The 18,840-nt window shown below is 32.7% G+C and overlaps 1 protein-coding gene and 1 long non-coding RNA gene across 6 annotated transcripts in view; both read left to right on the top strand.

The window, feature by feature from the left end:
• LOC408715 (lachesin) overlaps window positions 1-18,840 on the top strand; it is a 316,260-nt gene that overhangs the window by 135,744 nt on the left and 161,676 nt on the right. For all 5 annotated transcript variants that reach the window (XR_408826.3, XM_006560722.3, XM_006560723.3 and 2 more), the window contains one exon: window positions 10,532-10,739. Coding sequence is in view for 4 of the 5 variants with exons in the window: in XM_006560722.3 (XP_006560785.2) it covers window positions 10,532-10,739 (208 nt within the window). In the remaining variant the exon portion in view is untranslated. The remainder of the gene's footprint in view (window positions 1-10,531; window positions 10,740-18,840) is intronic.
• Window positions 1,510-4,183, top strand: LOC102656562. Its single transcript, XR_003306560.1, has 3 exons — window positions 1,510-2,115; window positions 2,181-3,589; window positions 3,794-4,183. It is a non-coding gene; the product is annotated as an uncharacterized LOC102656562 (long non-coding RNA).

Raw genomic sequence — 18,840 nt, forward strand, 5'->3', positions numbered from 1 at the left:
TTTATCGAACATTAATTATACAAAATAATAAATTACATCATTATTATTTTATTTAATTTGAACATTCTCTCTTTAATTTATATTCAACGTAATATATCTCCAAATATATATTGAGATATTCGTTTCAAATGAATAGCTTGTACCATTTCACAAACAAAAGGAATCGTTGTATAAATATCTCAGAAATTATAATCAGTCAACGATATTTGCCGAAAAGATTTCTTTAACTTGAAAGTAGAGAGTTATTTCAAACATTCTTAGATGATTAAGAACGTTTTATGATGCACGAAGGTTGTACAATAATGGGAAAGAAAAAATAAAATTGAAAAGATCGAAAGGGGAATCGGTCCAAATACAGAATCTTCCATTTCATTTAATATTTCATATCAAATTTTTCTTGAAATTTCTTCTTCTTCCTTTTGAAAACAATTTCTTAGCCAAATTTGATTTAATTCTATCCCATGTTGTATACATCGATCAAAATACGTCCAAGACATAATATTTTATCTTTTTTTTTTGCAAATTTCTTTTAGAACTTCTATTAAATTTTTTCCCTCCCTTTGAAAACAATTTCTTTTTTAGCCAAATTTAATTTCATTCTATTCTGTTTCTATACAGAATATCTTATTCTATCTCAAATTATCCAAGATAATATCTTACAACTTTTTACCTTTTCTTAAATTTCTCTTGGCTCGTATTACACGCATAACGCGAATTTATGCATTATAATACTTTCGAGGATAGTTTTACGAATATCTTCATAAATTTGAGAAGATATCCAGGATATGGTATCAGCGGAAAGCAATGATCTAACTTAGGTATCTGTTAAATCGTAAGGCCAAACGGTCGTTCCATATATTTCGGCGATGTGCTCGAATATTTTCCAAGTTCGCCCACAGACAAGGATGTACAGATGAAATTGGTGGAACTTAACCGATTCTCTTCTCGGTTTTACCTCTTTGCTCTACCTATTGTGCAGATCCCAGACATGTTTACGCAAATGTGGTGAAGTATTGCTTTCCCTCGATTTATTCGATGGGAAGAACAAAGAAACGAGCATGAACAGTGGAAAGTTGAAATGTGAAAGTTATACAATTATGCATATAAATTAATTACAACATTTTTAATATCTTTGTTTTTATACAGAAAAAAATTTTCCACTGATATTAAAAGTACTATATGGCATCAGAAGAAATTCTGAAGAAAGGATAACATTTGTTAATTATTTTTTTTAATAATGGATAAATAAGTAATATAAATTCAAATTTTGTTTATAAATATCTACAATTATTTAGATCAAAATTATTCAAAGTAAAATGTTAATAAGAAAATAAAAAAAAAATCGTGAAGTATAAACTAACTATTTAATATGTAGATTAAACTTTTTTCTCTTCATCTTTGATTAAATATTTATTTTGTTTCATAAATCACAGAGATTAATTTCTTCTAATGCTTCCTATTTAATTGATTTATATATATGTAAAATAAAATCATATATTTTCTAGTCAGAAAGCAATCAATCAAAATACATTCAAGCAAGAAACAGAGATAAACAGGAAGGAAAAAGGGCTTTTCCGAGTTATTTAACGGGTATAAAGGGGCGCATCGAAACAGCAATGCAATCAGATGATAAATCACAAAAATGAACGGCCATAATAAATCTCACTTACACGATTAATAGGTAAAACGCATCAGCCAGAAAATGGAGGCCCCAATCGAATTTTCCTCATTGCATTTTTATTCATATCCTGTTAACTTTATTCCCTATAAAATATCCCAAAAAATAATTCCGAAAAAAGTAATTGTACGGCCAACAATAATCAAGTGCGTAAATCTGAGAAAAATTGCAATCAAATTGGCTAACTTTTATTTACATTTTTTATAAATAAATTTGGATTGTTGAATCTATTTGGACACGAATAAAATTTCGTTTGAATATCATTATTACTTTTAAAAATTGTACAACAATTAAATTCGAGAAATTTATTGGATAATAAAGTAAAAATATTAATAAATCGCATTTTTTGAAAGCTCAGAACATTATACAAATTTGAAAGAAGTAAACACAAGAATATATTTAGTAGAATATTTTCCAAGTTCGCCCACAGACAAAAGGTTAGTAGAAAAAAAAAATTTATTACAATTCCAAGAAATTAAAAGTTATCTTTCATCAATTTTAGAACCAACAAGCAAGCACATCGTTAATGAAACTGAAAGACAAACGAAATCGAGCATTCCTTCATCGTTATAAATATATAAAATAATCAAAAATCGAAAAGCAAAGAATGAAAAAGAAAAAATTCAACACAAATTAAGTTCACGAAAGTTCACAGAAGCAATAAATATCGATGAAAAATCGAGAAAAATAATTTTAGATAGAACGGTTTATGACAAGCTGTATGACGATTAAATGGAATGGAACACTGTGCAAGAAGAACGTACGCTGGAAGGGTCAGTTTGTGGGTTAAGTGGTCGTATTACGTTCAAGCCTGGGACGTGGTTGAACTTTCCACATATGGGGACGAAGAGGGACGATTTAACTGTCTCTGGGAGGATGTTAGGCTTGTGAAGTTATTCTAAAGTTTGTTCCAACGTTGGTTATTATACAAGTTAATGTCGCTTAATTTCTTTCCTCCGGAAATAGAATGTTAATTTAATCCTTGCACGGTTAATGAATTGAAAATCCTTTAAGATATTATTATGATTAAAATAATAACCATATAATTCCGGTATATGTGAAAGATAAATGTTATTGGAGAAAGGATTATTAGAGATGGAATTTTTTATTTAACTTTAATCATTATTTATACAGAAACTAACTAATTATTAAGAAAGGATAGTATTTATGAATATTAAATTTGTAAAGGAAACGTTATAACCAAAATCATGTTTATTATACGAGTATTACATTAATCTTTGAGCAAGTTGCTTAATAATATTCAACAATATTCTCACAAAATCATTTACCCTCTTCATCATTTAACAATTTCAAGATGGATTCATAATTTCTTCTCCAGTTTACGTTCCTCAATATATAACATATCTAAAATAATAAAACTGAAAGAAACATCAATTAACGTTTCATGTAAATGCAAAATAACAAGATATCGAGCTTTCTAATTCTGGAACGCCTGGCTCTTGTGGAAGAAGCAGTATTTCCTCTCATAAGTCTGTTACCTCATACATCGGCTCCCTCCTCGTGATATGTGTTCACGAAGCTCGCGAGAGGAAGAAACATGCACGAGAGCACGAAGGGGGGTCGATCCTGACGCGAGCTATAGCTCTTCGAATCAGACAGCCGGTCAAAGAAGGAGAAGAAGGTCACGGAAAAAGGAAGCGAGAGGAAGTGGAAGAGGAGGAAGAAGAGGAGACGCAGGATGGTAGCAGAGCCAGACTGGACGGCGCTGGTCTCGTCGCTCGCGTGGTAAACAAAGCTGTAACTCTCCTCTCGCGGAGAGGAATCAATGGTTGGTAGCGGAGCTCTTCGAGGTACAAACTCGCGGAGTACCAAACCCTCTCGGAGGCATCCATCTTAGTTTTGGCGTAACGTGCATGCTGATGCACTCGTGGGGAATGCTGTCACAGAATGGTAATTTTTTTTCTCCTTCCTTCTCCTTGATTTTCCATATTTTTCTTATTCCATTTGATCTGAACAAGATATGGCTTGCTCCTTTCAGTTCTTTTATAATAATTATTGTGTATATTAAAATCATGATATCGTATATATTAAAATGTATACGATGGAATAAAAATAGATTAGAATTTTATTAATATATTGACGATTCTGTTTTAGGTTTAAAAAAAAGTATAACAGATATAGAAAGTTGTTAGAGGCGTTCTTTTGGAGGAAAAAATCATCGAGTTTACGGTCGAGTTTTTTTTAAAAAGTTTTTTTAAAGAAGCCGAGATGAAAGCAGTGATTTTCTAACTTGAAATTAATGATTCGTGAAAACTTGGAGCTGTGAATGCTTAGCATTTCGTGGATCGTCTGCCACAAATCTCTTCTCAGACATCTATCTTACTTGCTGCGAACAGTTGACGTTTTTGATACGTGAACGCAGGCAAAACGAACCATGAAAGATCGTATTGTTGGTAGTTTAGATCATTTTTCTTGAGACTTCCACTGTAGAATACATTTACGATTGTTTTTCTTTAACAAAAACTGACTGTATTATTTATTTTTTCAGCAATATGTTTCTTTTGTTAAATGTTAAATTAATTTTCAATATAATACATATATGAATATTCGAAAGAAATATAAACTATAATATTTTAATATAAAAAATTTGTATTGCAACAGCATTTCAAGATAATGAAAACAATCTGCAACAATTTTAAAGAATCATGTTTCTCTCAATTGATCCCAATTGATATATTTGAACGAATAAATTCAAGCAATACAGATTGATATAATATTACAATAAAGAGAAAAAAAGAAAAAGAATACAACACAGTACAAAAAAGAAGGAAGGCAAAAATAGGAAAAAAAATAGGAGAAACAAAAGTTTTAACAAATCAATTGACGTTCCGATAAAATCTGGAACAGTGAATACAATTCAACTGTAGCTCTCGACATCCGTTTTACATTCCATTCAGAGATAGAAGAGCAACATTCGATTTAACAAGTCGCCCGGGTCCTTTCGGCATTTTGTGGTCGTTTGAGCGATGACGACGAGGTGAAAACCACCGAGGGAGAACCTGTGGAACACTTGGCACCGTACACTGAGGTCAATCGCTCGTGACGAAGGTTTTACAAGGGTGGGAAACAAGGGTGGCGAGACTATTTCAGCAACCATGGTTAAGCCCTCAAAGGTGGTTAAGTCGAGCTGAAGGTTGTGTTTAGTGGTTCTTCTATGATACGATATTTGCCGTTTGATCTCATATAGACGATTCTATATATTCCTAAAATGAGATAATTATGTTTTATAATTATTATAGAAATTATTATTTTTTTTTTTTACGTAATTCTTATTTATATCCTTTTAAAATTAATTATGTCTAATATTTAATTAAAATTTAATTAAAATTATATTTTTATCTCATTTTGATCGGTAAAAATATTCTAATTATAATTTTTATACGTTATATATATATATATATATATATATATATATATATATATATATTCTCATTAGGCAATATATATTTTTTAATGTAATTTAATTTTTTCTTTTTCATGGAAACTCATTGCAGATTTCGTAAATTATTTTTTTTCATCAATTTTCATGTATATATATGTATATATACGTTGAAAAGAATGAGAAATTATTAAAAAAATTATATGATTATATTTTTAATTTATTACATTAATTTTCTCACCATATTGCTGGTACTTACGCGCCACCTCTTAGGTGAAGGCGGTATTAATTAATAATTGCGCATTGCGCATCGTTTCGCGCCAATAAATCGACGCCATTAGAACGCTATACGTTACGCGGTACGTGCACGCAGTGAAAAATTCCTTCTTATTTTCATTTTACAAAGACAAACGTGCGTGAATTGAATATTGTGAAGTAAATAAACGTTCGAATAGTCATCAGTGCGAATAATATTATTTCAATAACATCAATAACATCGAATTTATCAGTGATTCAGTGTTATTCAGTGCGAGCTGCGAAACATAACCAACGAAAATGAGACGCAATAAGACGATTGCTCACGATTATCGAAAATTTATAGAAGTTTCCAATGAAAAAAGAAAAGAAAATGCAGCTACTTATTATTGGTAAGCAGAAATAAACAAAATTCGATTATTTTTAGTTATTTTAGTATTAGATTCTGTAGATTGTTAGGTAGCCGTCTCAGATTCCCGCCAAAATGAGATAGGTACAGCTAATTTTACACAAATTATGTAAAAAAAAGCAATTATGCGACGTATAATTATATTTAAAAGACAAATTTTAGGTTTTTTTATAAAAGCGTATGCATTATATTATGATATTTCTTGTTCGAAAAATTCTCGTTTCGTATTAACATTAGAATACAGTAATATGCTTTCTAGCAAATCGAAATGCTTAGTATCGATCAGAATATTGTTTCTTCAAAAGACAAATATCCGTTGTTCGTCTATGCTAGAGAAAAATGCTGGGTAGATTTTTCGTAGGTAAATGCGCAATTGCTTTGACGCCGGGTGTCTCGACGCGAGTCGTAGAAGAAACATAACCTCTGTTATGGCGACATTCGGTTTGAATAAATGGAAGTGAAAATTTCGTCGTTGAATAGGAAAAACGTAGATAAAAAGCCAGATTGTCGTGTATCGATATTAATGTTGGTGTTGGTATGATTATATTTGTAAAATTTATAAGATTGTACATAGATTGTAGATCTTTATATATGCATATGCATATATAGAATATTCTATTATATTCTATTATGCATATTCTATTATCTTCATATATAATATTATATATAAAATAATTATTGTATTAAAATATATATAATATATAAATATATAATACATAATATATATATAATATATAAATATATAATACATAAATATTATTTAGAATTCTTTTATGAATTGCATTTATATATTATTTATATATTATATTATATTAATTGCAACTTTTTTCACAAGAAATCTTTTATTTTATATACTTGATATTTAATAATTTCTCATTCAAAAATTTAATACTTTATTACAAATAAATTTAATAGTTGCTACAAAAGTAAACTATTAAATTGCATTTTACTCTTTCATTTATATATATATATTTATTATATATATTATATATATATTATATAAATTATATAATATATATTTATATATTTATTTATATATTATTTATATATAATATTATATTAATTGCAACTTTTTTCACAAGAAATCTTTTATTTTATATACTTGATATTTAATAATTTCTCATTCAAAAATTTAATACTTTATTACAAATAAATTTAATAGTTGCTACAAAAGTAAACTATTAAATTGCATTTTACTCTTTCATTTACTTGGAAAATACAATTGTATATTGTTCACACTATCAGTTAAAACCATTAAGGTTGTTTCATCAAAGATAGACAATAGCTTCAAGTTGGATGTTCAAAGGTTGCTTCCACTTGATTGAAATTTCGTTTTACACGATTTGAGGTCAACCGACTTAGTCAGTCGGTCAGAAGTTGCTTTATGTTAAGCTTTATTGATCGTGAAGAGATAATCCTGATTGTTCCTTTTTGAATTGTTAGAAGTTTAATGGATAAGATAAGTTTCTGGTAGATAGTAGGGATTTCTATTCTGATAGAAGATAAAGATTTAATCAATGTTTAGAAAATGTTTAGAAAGATTTTTATTCAGAATATGTCACTATTAAAACTGTGATTATATAAGAATTCTCAGAATTTTTTGTAGAATAAAATTCATTTTGTTTATTTAGGATAAAGAAGGGATAGAATAGATAGAATAGGATAGAATTCTAAATTTCATCATTTATATAACCAATAATATTTTCAGAAGAATAGCGATGTTGAATTAATTTTAAAAGAGTTACATTTTTATTTTCAAACAGTTTATAATAATATTTTTACTCTAATTAAATAATAAAAGTAGTCGAACACAACCTTTTGGTTAAATTATCGTTATCCGCAAATTTATCATCGCGTAATTTGATTCACGTTTCGTTGTGAAACTCAGCAGAGTTTCATCGAAAGTTGGAGAAAATTGAACTGTAACTTTGTGTGCAAGCATAGCGGCTTTTCTACGAGAACTGAGAACGATTGAAGCTTTGCACGGTCAAGGGAAAATTTAAGGAATTAAAAACTCAATATATCTGAACGCGCGTAATTTCCCAAGCTATTAATTGATCCATTTTAATTACGAATTTCACAACTATATGATTTGATCAGATACAAAATTTCTTATGCAATATAATAGTTTCGTACATTAATTGTCGATAGTATTTTTTACTAAAATATTTTTCTCAAAATCATTTTTCTTATAATCTCTTAAAATCATTTCTCTTTACGTTTGTTTAAATACAAACAATAATTAAATAAATTTCTTATAAGGAATAAATAATTATTCCATCGTCCGTTTATAACGTTTCACAAAACAGAAAAGAAAAAGCATTAGTTATCCGGAGGAGAGATTAAATAAAGTTAAACTACTATTCTCCCTGTATTTCTTTCTCTTCCTTCCCTTCTTTTATTCCTGATCGTAAAGACCGAACCGGTTAGCGAAGACTTATCGCGAGGGTGTCGCAGCGTAAAAGCATATCAGCCTATTTTTCTGTCGTAAGAAGGTGGCGTTGCGAGAATACCGGAAGTTAACAACGTCATGTACACGCGCGAAACAGGTCTTCTTATTTCTCCAGGGACGATCTCCAGAAAAGATTCCTCTTTTCTCGTTCTTGCGCGATAACTTTTCTTTTCTTTAACGGATCGTTCTCTCTCCGTGTCTGTCATCCGCTTTCTTTTCTTTCCTCTGTATTGATCAGTCCGCGAATGGGCCCTCGTGATCGGAATTCAATCAGTTTTTTTACAGAGTGACCGTCGGCGATAAATGAATCCTATCGAATTCCGATGAAATTTTGAAATTGTAACAGTATTGTTTCCTTTGACTCGAAATTCCATTTCCTTTTCTTTATATATCCTTCGTGCTAAAAATTAATCTATTTATATTCTGATCCTGTATTTATTTTTATTCTTTGCTATTTATGAGATTACACAGTGCAAATAGGTATACATTGCTCGGATTGGACATCATTTATGAAAATTTGTTAATATTCCAATTGTTTTAATTATATTATGCTATAAATTTTTTAAAGAAATAGGAATTATAGTTTGTGTATATAAGATTCTATATTTATTGGAATTATATTCAGATGTAAGATATAATTTAAAATATTATACCAGTCTCATCATTCAAAAACAAAATAAAATTAAATTTAAATTAACAGATGTTCCAATCCGGATAATGTGTTTATGTTGAAGAAATTATGTTGTGATGTTCTAAAATAGTATAAATATTTTGCTCGCTATAATTATGAAATTAGATTCATGGTTGTAAAACATAAAAATATCAAGGTGAAATAAAATTGAATTGAAATGCTGTTTTCTCTTCTCTTGTGAATTAACTTCGAAACAAGTTTGTGAAGATTAATTTTCCATGTCTAATTTTAAGTAGTTTTAAATTGGAAAAACTGTGGGTTTAATTGTAAGCTTGGAATATGATACTTTTCTTCTTCAGCAAATTAACTTTAAAAGTTAATTTAACTTTTTAATGTACATATAAATTACCTTTAGGAAATACAATATATCTGCTGTATTTCTTAGTCACAGCATAATATCTTAAAAGTAATTATAGAGGTATAAAATATTTGTATTTCTTTGTTATTTTTATATGAATTTTGGTGTTTATAATATATTGTTTCAAATACATAAATTGTTCTTTTTATAATAAAAGAAATTATCAATTATATTTCAAATGAATTCTGATTAGGTTGTCTCAGTAGCTTCTTTTCATTATATATAAACTTTCTTTTACAAAAATAAATTAATAATATTAAGAATAAATTATGAATTGATTAGATTATAGATAATATATTGTTCTTCTATAATTACAATATCAAATAACCAAGTCAGAATCATTTTTGAAAAGTAGAATAGTGAATGATCAGAGATCATTGCAGAAAAATTCAAAAATTGAAATCACAAAGATTCACAACTGAAAGATCAACAAATAAACATTTCCATCCATATCGTCTACCCATAGAATATTGATATATTTGATTTTCAAAAACAAAACAGATTGAATAGTTTGCCAAGTTCAATAGAGAAATTAATTAACGTTAATTGGGATCGATATGTTTGCGTGGAGCATAAAGGGTTGGGAATTACTTATCGTTAGTAAAGTTTCATCCACGTTCGAGCATTAGATAGACATAGTTATACTTGCTTCTTAGAGGAGGGCATTAAGGAGGTAACTAGAAGAGGATTAGAGGGAATTTGTACGAGATAGTTGGTAAATGAATTGGCAATTGTCAGATGTCAATCATTAGCAATATATCGATGGAATCAATCGATCTACTTCATTACTCTTACCAACAATAATTCCATTACTTTCATTAGATTAAGAACAATTAAATATATCCAACAATAGAAATATATTATATTGTCTATTTTTTATATTTCAAATCAAAGAAATCTCTTTAATAATTTCACAAAGAATTTTAACATTGAAATGAAAAAGATACAGATCTATTAATAATAATTCTATAATAATTTATCCTTTTCATTTCAACAATTATTAGATCAAAAATGATCCAAAGATTGTGTCAGAATTAAATGCGTATGCTTGTACAAATTTTCCAAATTATTTTTCAATATCCCTGTTCTTCAAATTCAATAATTTTATCAAAAATATTTTCTATTTCTTTATTGGATATCCCCAATAACAACATGCGGGTTATATCATATCTCGACAAATGAGTCCCGTGACGTTAACGATGTTTCGATAGGAATTGCAATTTTATGATAATCGATGCGAGGCCGTAAATCCTGTTTATGGCATAACGGGATTCCTGTTTCGTTTCAGGTGGCCTGGATGCTTTTCGACAAGAGCGCCATCCTGACAGTACAAAGTCACGTTATTACCAGGAACCCTAGGATATCCGTGACCCATGATAAGCACAGGACCTGGTTCCTACATATCAAAGATGTTCGGGAGGATGACAAGGGAAAGTACATGTGCCAGATTAATACGGCAACCGCGAAAACCCAGTATGGCTATCTGCACGTCGTTGGTGAGTAATTTATCGTTTAATTATCGTATAAATATCCAAAAGGAAGGAATATTTATGAATGAAAATGACTTGAAAATTTAACAATTGTAACATTTTTTTATAAATATTAAAAGATTTATGAAAGGAATAAGGTAAAATTTAGAAATCGTTAAGGAAGTATTGAAGCTTGAACAATTTTAGTTTGTTAATTTAATATCAATTATAGAGCATCATATCATTATGATAAAAAATTAAGAATTATAAGAAGAACTGATGTAGTTGATACAATTATTTATAATGAGAGTCATTTTCATTCAAAAATATTATTATAAATAAATAATATTATAGATGTATATTGATATAATTATTATTACATTAATTTTAGGGTTATTAGTTACATTAATTTATAGGAAGATCATTTTAAAATTAGATACACGTTTTATCTAAATTATTCTCTTATATACAACGTGTGTCTCAAATTATTGGTCGAAATAAGTTACCAAACTACTATAATGAATTTTGGCTTTGAACTATCCTATTCATGTTAAAATAACTGCATACATACTTCATTCGATTCGAGTTCGTTCACGTTATATTCGATAGATATTTGCAAATACACAGAATGTCCCTCAGAATTCAATTCAGTAATTCATGATATCACTTTTCACTTTGTTTGTTCTGTAATTTTCATATCGAACATTGTAATTATTCTCTCTGTTCATTTTCTCGTCACATGTTTTAATTAATGATCACGGTTTCAATAATAAAAAGCCTTTTATTTGCGAGATAGACTAGTTGGCATATTTTCACGTGAATTAAACGCACTTTAAATAAGGTATGCTCGTATACAAAAGAATTATACGACATTACTATCCTTTTTTGTCGAAAATAAAATTTTTAAAAATCCACGAAAAGATTATTTCGTAATATATATTCTACGTTTAAAGTAGAAGCTGTAAAAAATAAGTGCCCACGTTATATTCTTAAATCTACAATTTTTCGCAAATAAATAACTCGGATTAAATGTATTTAATTTAGATCTTGAAAATTACGCGATAATTGAAATTAAAATTCAGTCTAGTTGTTTAATTAATTCAAATCTCTGCTTTTTTTTTTAAATGCAAACCATTATGAATAATTATTTTAATGCTCGGAAAACTATCAGAAATGGCACGTAAATACTTTAAACGTGATCAGGCGAGTTAAATATTACACCTGCAAGCTTGTTTGTGCGGCGAGAATATACCGACAAGGGACGCTTTTAATAACCTCATTCTGAGCGAATAAAAAAGTGTTTAATTCATAGTTAGCCTACCCTGTAACGTGTCACCTTTTTTCGCTAGGTTAAGCTCTGGATTTAGTTTACAGTTAATTAAGTTCACCAGACTAAGCTGAAATTCCTTCCACTCGTTCATTTTCGTATCAATAATTACAATCGTAATAAATGAGAATCATTATTACGGATAATTATATAATTTCCTTTTCGTAAAATAATTCAAAGTAACTTAGATTCGAGATGGTAAATAATAAAAAAAATTCGGACAGGTCATTTAAATAATAAATATAATTTCGAGGACGAACAATTGAACTCGATGCAACGAATGATTATTTAATCCCTTAAGAAGTATTCAATTCGGGAAAAAATAAATTCGATTAATAAATAATTGAAAACAATCTATTTTGTGAAAACTCTTACCCTTAAATTAAAACGTTAAAAAATTCTTCTTACATCTCCACTGCAGATCTCGCTGGAGAGAAAGAGAGATTAACCCCGTGGACACGATATTTCCGGGTTCGAAGAGGAAAATATCTGGTTGAATGGACAGGGCAACAATAATTTAATCAGCGGAGGGTATCCGAGAAAGGGAGGGGGATGAGCGTGTCGGGGTAAGAGTCGGTCTTCGTTCTGCCATCCGGGAGAACATATTAATATCTCGAGTTTTGACGTCTGAAGTCGTCGGCGAGGCGGAAGCTCAGTCGTTTGCAAGGGTGGAGGGGTGGATGTTTCAGTAGTCGGAGGAGTAATCAGAGGGCTAGATTAATTGTTTCCACGGGACTCTTGGCCCGAGCGTAGCACAAATACACGGAAGACTTCGAGGCGGCACTTCGTGATAATGCCGACGGAACAGACACAATGCAGACCCAATGCCATAACTCCACCACCCTCCCTTATCCCTCTCTCTTTCTCCCTTCCTCCCTTTCCCTCTCTCTCTATCTTTCCTTGCCACGCGAGGAGAAACCGCGTGTAACGCGTGTAAATATTCGACACGGGTCCGAGTCGCTTAGAGTCACCACCCGAGGCGTTTACCCAGCCGCCTGAGCTAATAAAACGGTTTTCAAGAGTTTGACGATCTCGAAGGGCGGCGGGTAAGGGGTGAAGCTCTCGAACACGCGCGCGCCTGCGCTCACCCCTTCGAAACCCCGTGTAAATTATCCGGGGATCGTAACCGTGCCGCGTTTCGATTGTTGCCGCGCTGTTTACCCGCCGCTGGAGCACGTTTCTCGCGCGCCACCGCGCCAAATACCGGTTTCGAGGAGCGGTTGCGGAACATTCAATTCGCCGGAATAAATTTCAGGCAGGAAGCACGCGGGGGAATAGCCGCCAGCCCGGGTTGTTTGGTAGCGTGGTATTAAGAGGAGGTCCGTTTTTCCTTTGTTGGAGGATTTTTGTTTGTCGGAAAGGAGGCGTGAGGGTTGCTTAATGTCGTGATGAATTGTGATTGGAATCGGGGGATGTTAAATGTTTTTTTGGGAAATTTTTGATATTAATTTGAAGATTTCAAGTTTCTGAAATTTAGTACATGTCTGACCATATATAAATCGAACTACTTACTCTTATTCACTCCAATATCTGATTATATTTATTTTTTAATTTTATTTTCTATTTGGCCAATAACGGTACACAAAAATACTATTTCAAAAGTTTCGATTATAAAGTTATTCAGATTCAGAAGAAATATTGTATAATCAGGAATTTCAGATTAAGGGTGAAATTTGTAAATAAATTTTCGTGCTCGATAGATGTTACGATTCGATTATAAACGGATTGAAGAATAAATTGTAAAAGAACGATCGATCCATTAATAATTATCCGGGTATAAAAATCTTATACATAAATAATCCGTCTAAAGAGGGAACCTCGAAACGATTCCTCTTTGCATAGCAAGTTCCATCGCGTTTATTCGAGCACACGACACGTTGCAACCGTATCGGCCAATCAATTTCCCGTCCAAACGACACCCCGTGAAAGATTCCTCTTTGGAACGTGGCACGCCTAACACACGGCGGACACGCCATTGAATTCCACGATGATCCATGAATCGAGGGTAACGATAACTCGATGATCGCCCCGTTTTATCCAATATCGTGTACACACTCTCCTCTGTCTCCTCACCCTCTGCATCACCCCCAGTCTTTCGACGATCGAATCCGTCCCATTTCGCTCCTCTTCCCTTCCTGCTTCTCCACTCCCCGTCCCTCTCGCTCTATCCTCTCGTAAATAAGGCGGAAGCCTGGGACTATCTGACTTTTATTCGATTTAGAGGCGAGTCGGCGAGCTTAACCGGTAAAGAAGCTCGAGTGGAGTCGAGAAGCGCACACTGCGGAACGTGACGCTGAGCTTTCGACCCTTGCAGTACATTTTTCGACGACCCACCCCCTCCCCTTCGCAAAAGATGTCGCCCCGGGATACGCGAACCCGCCGTGTTTTTGCCGGTTATCGAGCTCACTCACCCCCCAGCACGGGACGATTGGAGGAAGGGTTGTTGTCGGTTCAATTGGCGTCCCTTCGAGTAACGAGTAAAAGGAGCGTGTTACGATGCTCGCGAGCCTGTATGCAATCTCATATCTGTCCGTCTCTTCTCCGCCCTCTCTCCTCGAGTTCCTTTTTTATTGGAAAGATGTCGGTCGATGGGGTGGCTCGGTCTCTCGAACCAGACGACGAAGTTCAAAAGCGGTGATCCTTTGAATTACGTGAAAACACTTGAAATATTTATAATAAAAAGGGGGAATAATAAGAAACGAGGACCAATCTTGGAGCGACGTTTAGCTTCAACGAAAATTGGGGTTGAAACGTAAAGCTACTACTTTCTTTCTTTCTTTCTTTTTTCTTCTTCTTCTTTTAAACATTTTTAACACGTTACGATGCTTATCAGGCTCAAAAGACACGACAGCTTTTACACGGCCATCGAGTTTCACGAGTCGGATTCAAGAATACTCAAAGGCCAGCCGTATAACGTGACACAAAGGGGGGTGGTCTCGTATACGTTACCGTATTGTATCAGAGTACGCGTGTCGTCTCGCGGCCATACGTCATACATTGCACCGAGCTCGACACCGCATTCCCTAAGGGGCCAACTGTGTAATTAGTAATTTGTGGTTGCAACCCCTGGCTTCATTCAACGGGCCGCATAACAGTCATTTCGACACGCGGAGGGGTTGGTGATACGCGCCGCATCCTTTGTGACCGGATCGCGCTCCGTTAAGTCGCGAAACTGGCGACTTAATTTCCGAATGTCTGTCAAAGCGGTTCCATCTTCTGCCTTTTTTCCTCCTCCTCTTCTTCTTCTTCTTCTTTTGTTACTCGTTGTAACTTGAAGTGAGACCGCGAGGAATTTCATTTCGTTTCGTCAGGGTTTCGTGCTTTGACCGAAGGTTAATGAGAAACATCTTTTCTTTTCTGTAGAATGTAATCGTGGAATGATATTAGTTAATCGTAGTTCGTTTCAATGAAGTTTTAGAAAGAATAATTGGAATTGATAGTAAATATTTAGAGATTTCTGGTTAATTTTTAACCGTTTAAATGTTTAAATACGCGGTGACAGAATTCTTTGATGAAGATTATTGATATGTTAAATTAAATGAGAAAATTTATTAATAATACAAAACAAATTATACGATATAGCATATAATAAATTCATAAATATTATTTTCAAAATTTTATTTTATCTGATAAAATGTTTCTTGTGACATCCATTTCTTCTGTACCAACGAAATTTTTCATTCGATGTTTTGAGAGCAAAAAAAAAAAAATGTCTCACTTCTTGTTAGCAAACGAGAATTTCGATCTAAGATACGATTGTTATAGGTTCGTCATCGAATCGCTCGTGCGATTCATTGGAACTATTCGTATCCGTAAACAACGTACGTCCTGTTTCACCAGTCGATCGTGTTTCCGTTCCTGACGAGGATGTAGCTTCTGTTTGGTCTTTTTTTTTTCTTTTTCTTCTTTTACTTGCAATCCTCCACTCTGCTGAATAAATTCTGGTTCTCATTTTTCGGAATTTCGCAGAGCACACGAGGAGGACACATTTATCCTCGAAATGTATTTTAGACGTGTTTGATTTGTCCCGTTTCCATTCTTTGTTTCGCCATAAATGTTTACCCAAGTTGTATCGATTTAAATTTGATAGATTTAGATAGAATTGATAAATCGAATTTTCCTTATTTCCCAAACGTTACGTCATTATAAAAATTTTTATTCGTCGTATATCATCATCGAATGAGCATGCGAATATATTCTGGATAAATTGTAAAATTTTTATCGAATGTTTGTATAAGTAATTTCATTAAGCTGGTACGTAAGGATAGAGAAGATAACAAATATACTTTTCGTACACTCTATAAAAATAATATTTCCTTCATTTCATCTTGCCTCGATAAATCCACGTTCGCCAACTTTCAGAAACCTTCTTTCGTAATAACTCGTGTATCGATTTTCTTCCTATTAGTTCCCCCTAAAAAGGGGAACTCCGCAACAAGCCAAGTATAAACGTCTCAAAGAACAAGTTCGAACATTTCAAAGCCCATATTTCGCATCGAGTGTCTGCCCTGTTCGTTATCACGATTTTTTTCTTCCTATTCCACTCGCAGGGAAATTCCCTAATTGGAGATTTTCCCCTGACGGCGAGGAAAACCGCCCTTGGACACAATAACTCTCGCGGATCATTAAGCTTGTTCGTGAAAAGCATGTTGGAGGAAAATTCGTCCTAACATCCCGTTTCTAACACTTCTTCGTTTCTAATTTTTTATTTTTTTCCATCAAATCGACGTTTATTTTTCGACAATATCATTTTTTTCCAAATTTAGATGTGCAAAGGAAAAGTTTAAGTCATCATCTTGCTGTTTTTAAAAGCATAGATTGATACAAATAAATGAAATTTTATTAAAGTCGATAGAAATTTCCTAAGGCTTTTGATTTATATATTTTTTATTCAAGTAATTTGAAGACTCGTGTAAATTATATTAGGGATCTAAAAAAATAGTACAATTTATTTTTTCTAATTATAAAATTGTAAACTTCTCAAATATTTCAAAATAGTTGAAGCAAATAATATTTTCTACAAGAGAATCAAAGCCAAGAAATAAAAATGTAATAAAGAGAATCTACGCGAAGTTTAAATCTTCTACTTAAATACCTACATATTTACTAAATTCTTAGAATGATCAATATCTGAGAAGAATCGATTGATACTCTCTCCCTGGTTTTTTATTTTCTTTCTCGAGTGGCCAATTATAGACAAAGGAGATTTCACTGACTGTTGTGGAGAGTAAACGAAGGGTAAGACTGGGCATTGATCGGGAACGAAACAAGATCTCATCCTTGCTCCGTTATAGTGATTATTTAGCTCTCGAAATAAAACGAAATATCGGTCTCTGGGAAAGATAAAGAATATCTTTATTTATTGGCGATTAAAGTCAGGTATTTATCGTTAACTTTTAATGATTCCATCATTCGTATATATTGTTGCAGACTTTGTCAATGAAACACAATGCAATGTAGAAAAGTAGTTTGTTCTATACATAGTCAGGCATATTATGTACAAGGAGAGACTAGTTAAAGTAGTTCAGTCTGAATATAGTCATCCAATTTCCTAGTACGAAATAAGTAGTTTGTTCCATGTATGATCAGACTGATTGAAAACAATTATCTGCACAGTTTCTCTATTTAATCCAAAAATTAGGAATAATTATCTAATCGTACAATTATATTACATATTAATTGATCAATTTACACGATTATTCAACGTATAAAAAAATCTTTATCCAACACATTTTATTTTTATCATACTCGTTCCCAATCCATCGTGCGTATAACATTATCAAACCAAATCCAAATGGCAAATTGCACAGGTAAAACCCTCCTCCCCTCCGCGTAATAATTCGAGGGGCGACGTTTCCGCGCCCATGCACGTTTCTCCCGAGCAAGGGTGGACCCTTATCCTTGGGTGTTAGCATCCAGGTTTGCTCCTCTTTCGCCCTCCCTGATGCCGGCGGAGTTTAGGCCAAGTTAACGCGCAACAACGCCGAGCCACCACGGTACACGTGGCGGCGTTTGCGCTTGAATAATGCATCAACAGTCCGTACGCGGCTGCCGTATAACGGGCCGCGCTGTTCAATCTGCGCTTGTTGAACAATTCGGTAACACCCCGCATTAGCATTAATGTAGCAGATCGTCGAACACCTGCGGTAATTCATAGGATTGAGTGGGACTTTGCTGTTGCTTTTCGAGATTGACTGAGAGCGGGAGCGTCTCTCGATGATTCCATTCATCTCCCCTTTTCGATCGACTTTTCACCCTTCGTTGTTGCAAGTGGTTAATTGGCCATCGTTTATTCGAGATGATGAATTTTTAGGGAGAATAAACAGTTTCATTGCTACGTACGTGAATTCAGTTTTTATTGGATAAATTTTAACAAAGATCCTTCAAAGTTTAATCGTAGTAAAATATCGAATGCAGCTAGGGCTACGAATCCATTGATTCAAGAAAGAAATGGTGAATTATTCAGATGCTCGGATACATAAATGTTTCATAAATTATTCTTGTCAAGAATATTCAGAAGAAAACAAATTGCTCTCTCTGTTACTTGTTCATATTCTTCCATTTTTTTTCTCGAAATTTCTTCTTTGTATTAATTACGATTCACGCGCGTGGTTCGAAAGAGGATGAAATTTTTGACGAGATCCATTCGTGGAATATTAAATACGCGTCATCGTCCATTTGAAAATGTCACGAAGGGTAAGAAGAGTGGTCTGGGACTAAGGGGTAGGTGGCGAGTTTATTATATGAATATGTAGGAACGACCCTCTTCATTCGGTGTTTCGGCCAGCAAACGAACCGTCC

Source organism: Apis mellifera, linkage group LG2 (genome assembly GCF_003254395.2).
Source record: "Apis mellifera strain DH4 linkage group LG2, Amel_HAv3.1, whole genome shotgun sequence".
Lineage (NCBI taxonomy): Eukaryota > Metazoa > Arthropoda > Insecta > Hymenoptera > Apidae > Apis > Apis mellifera.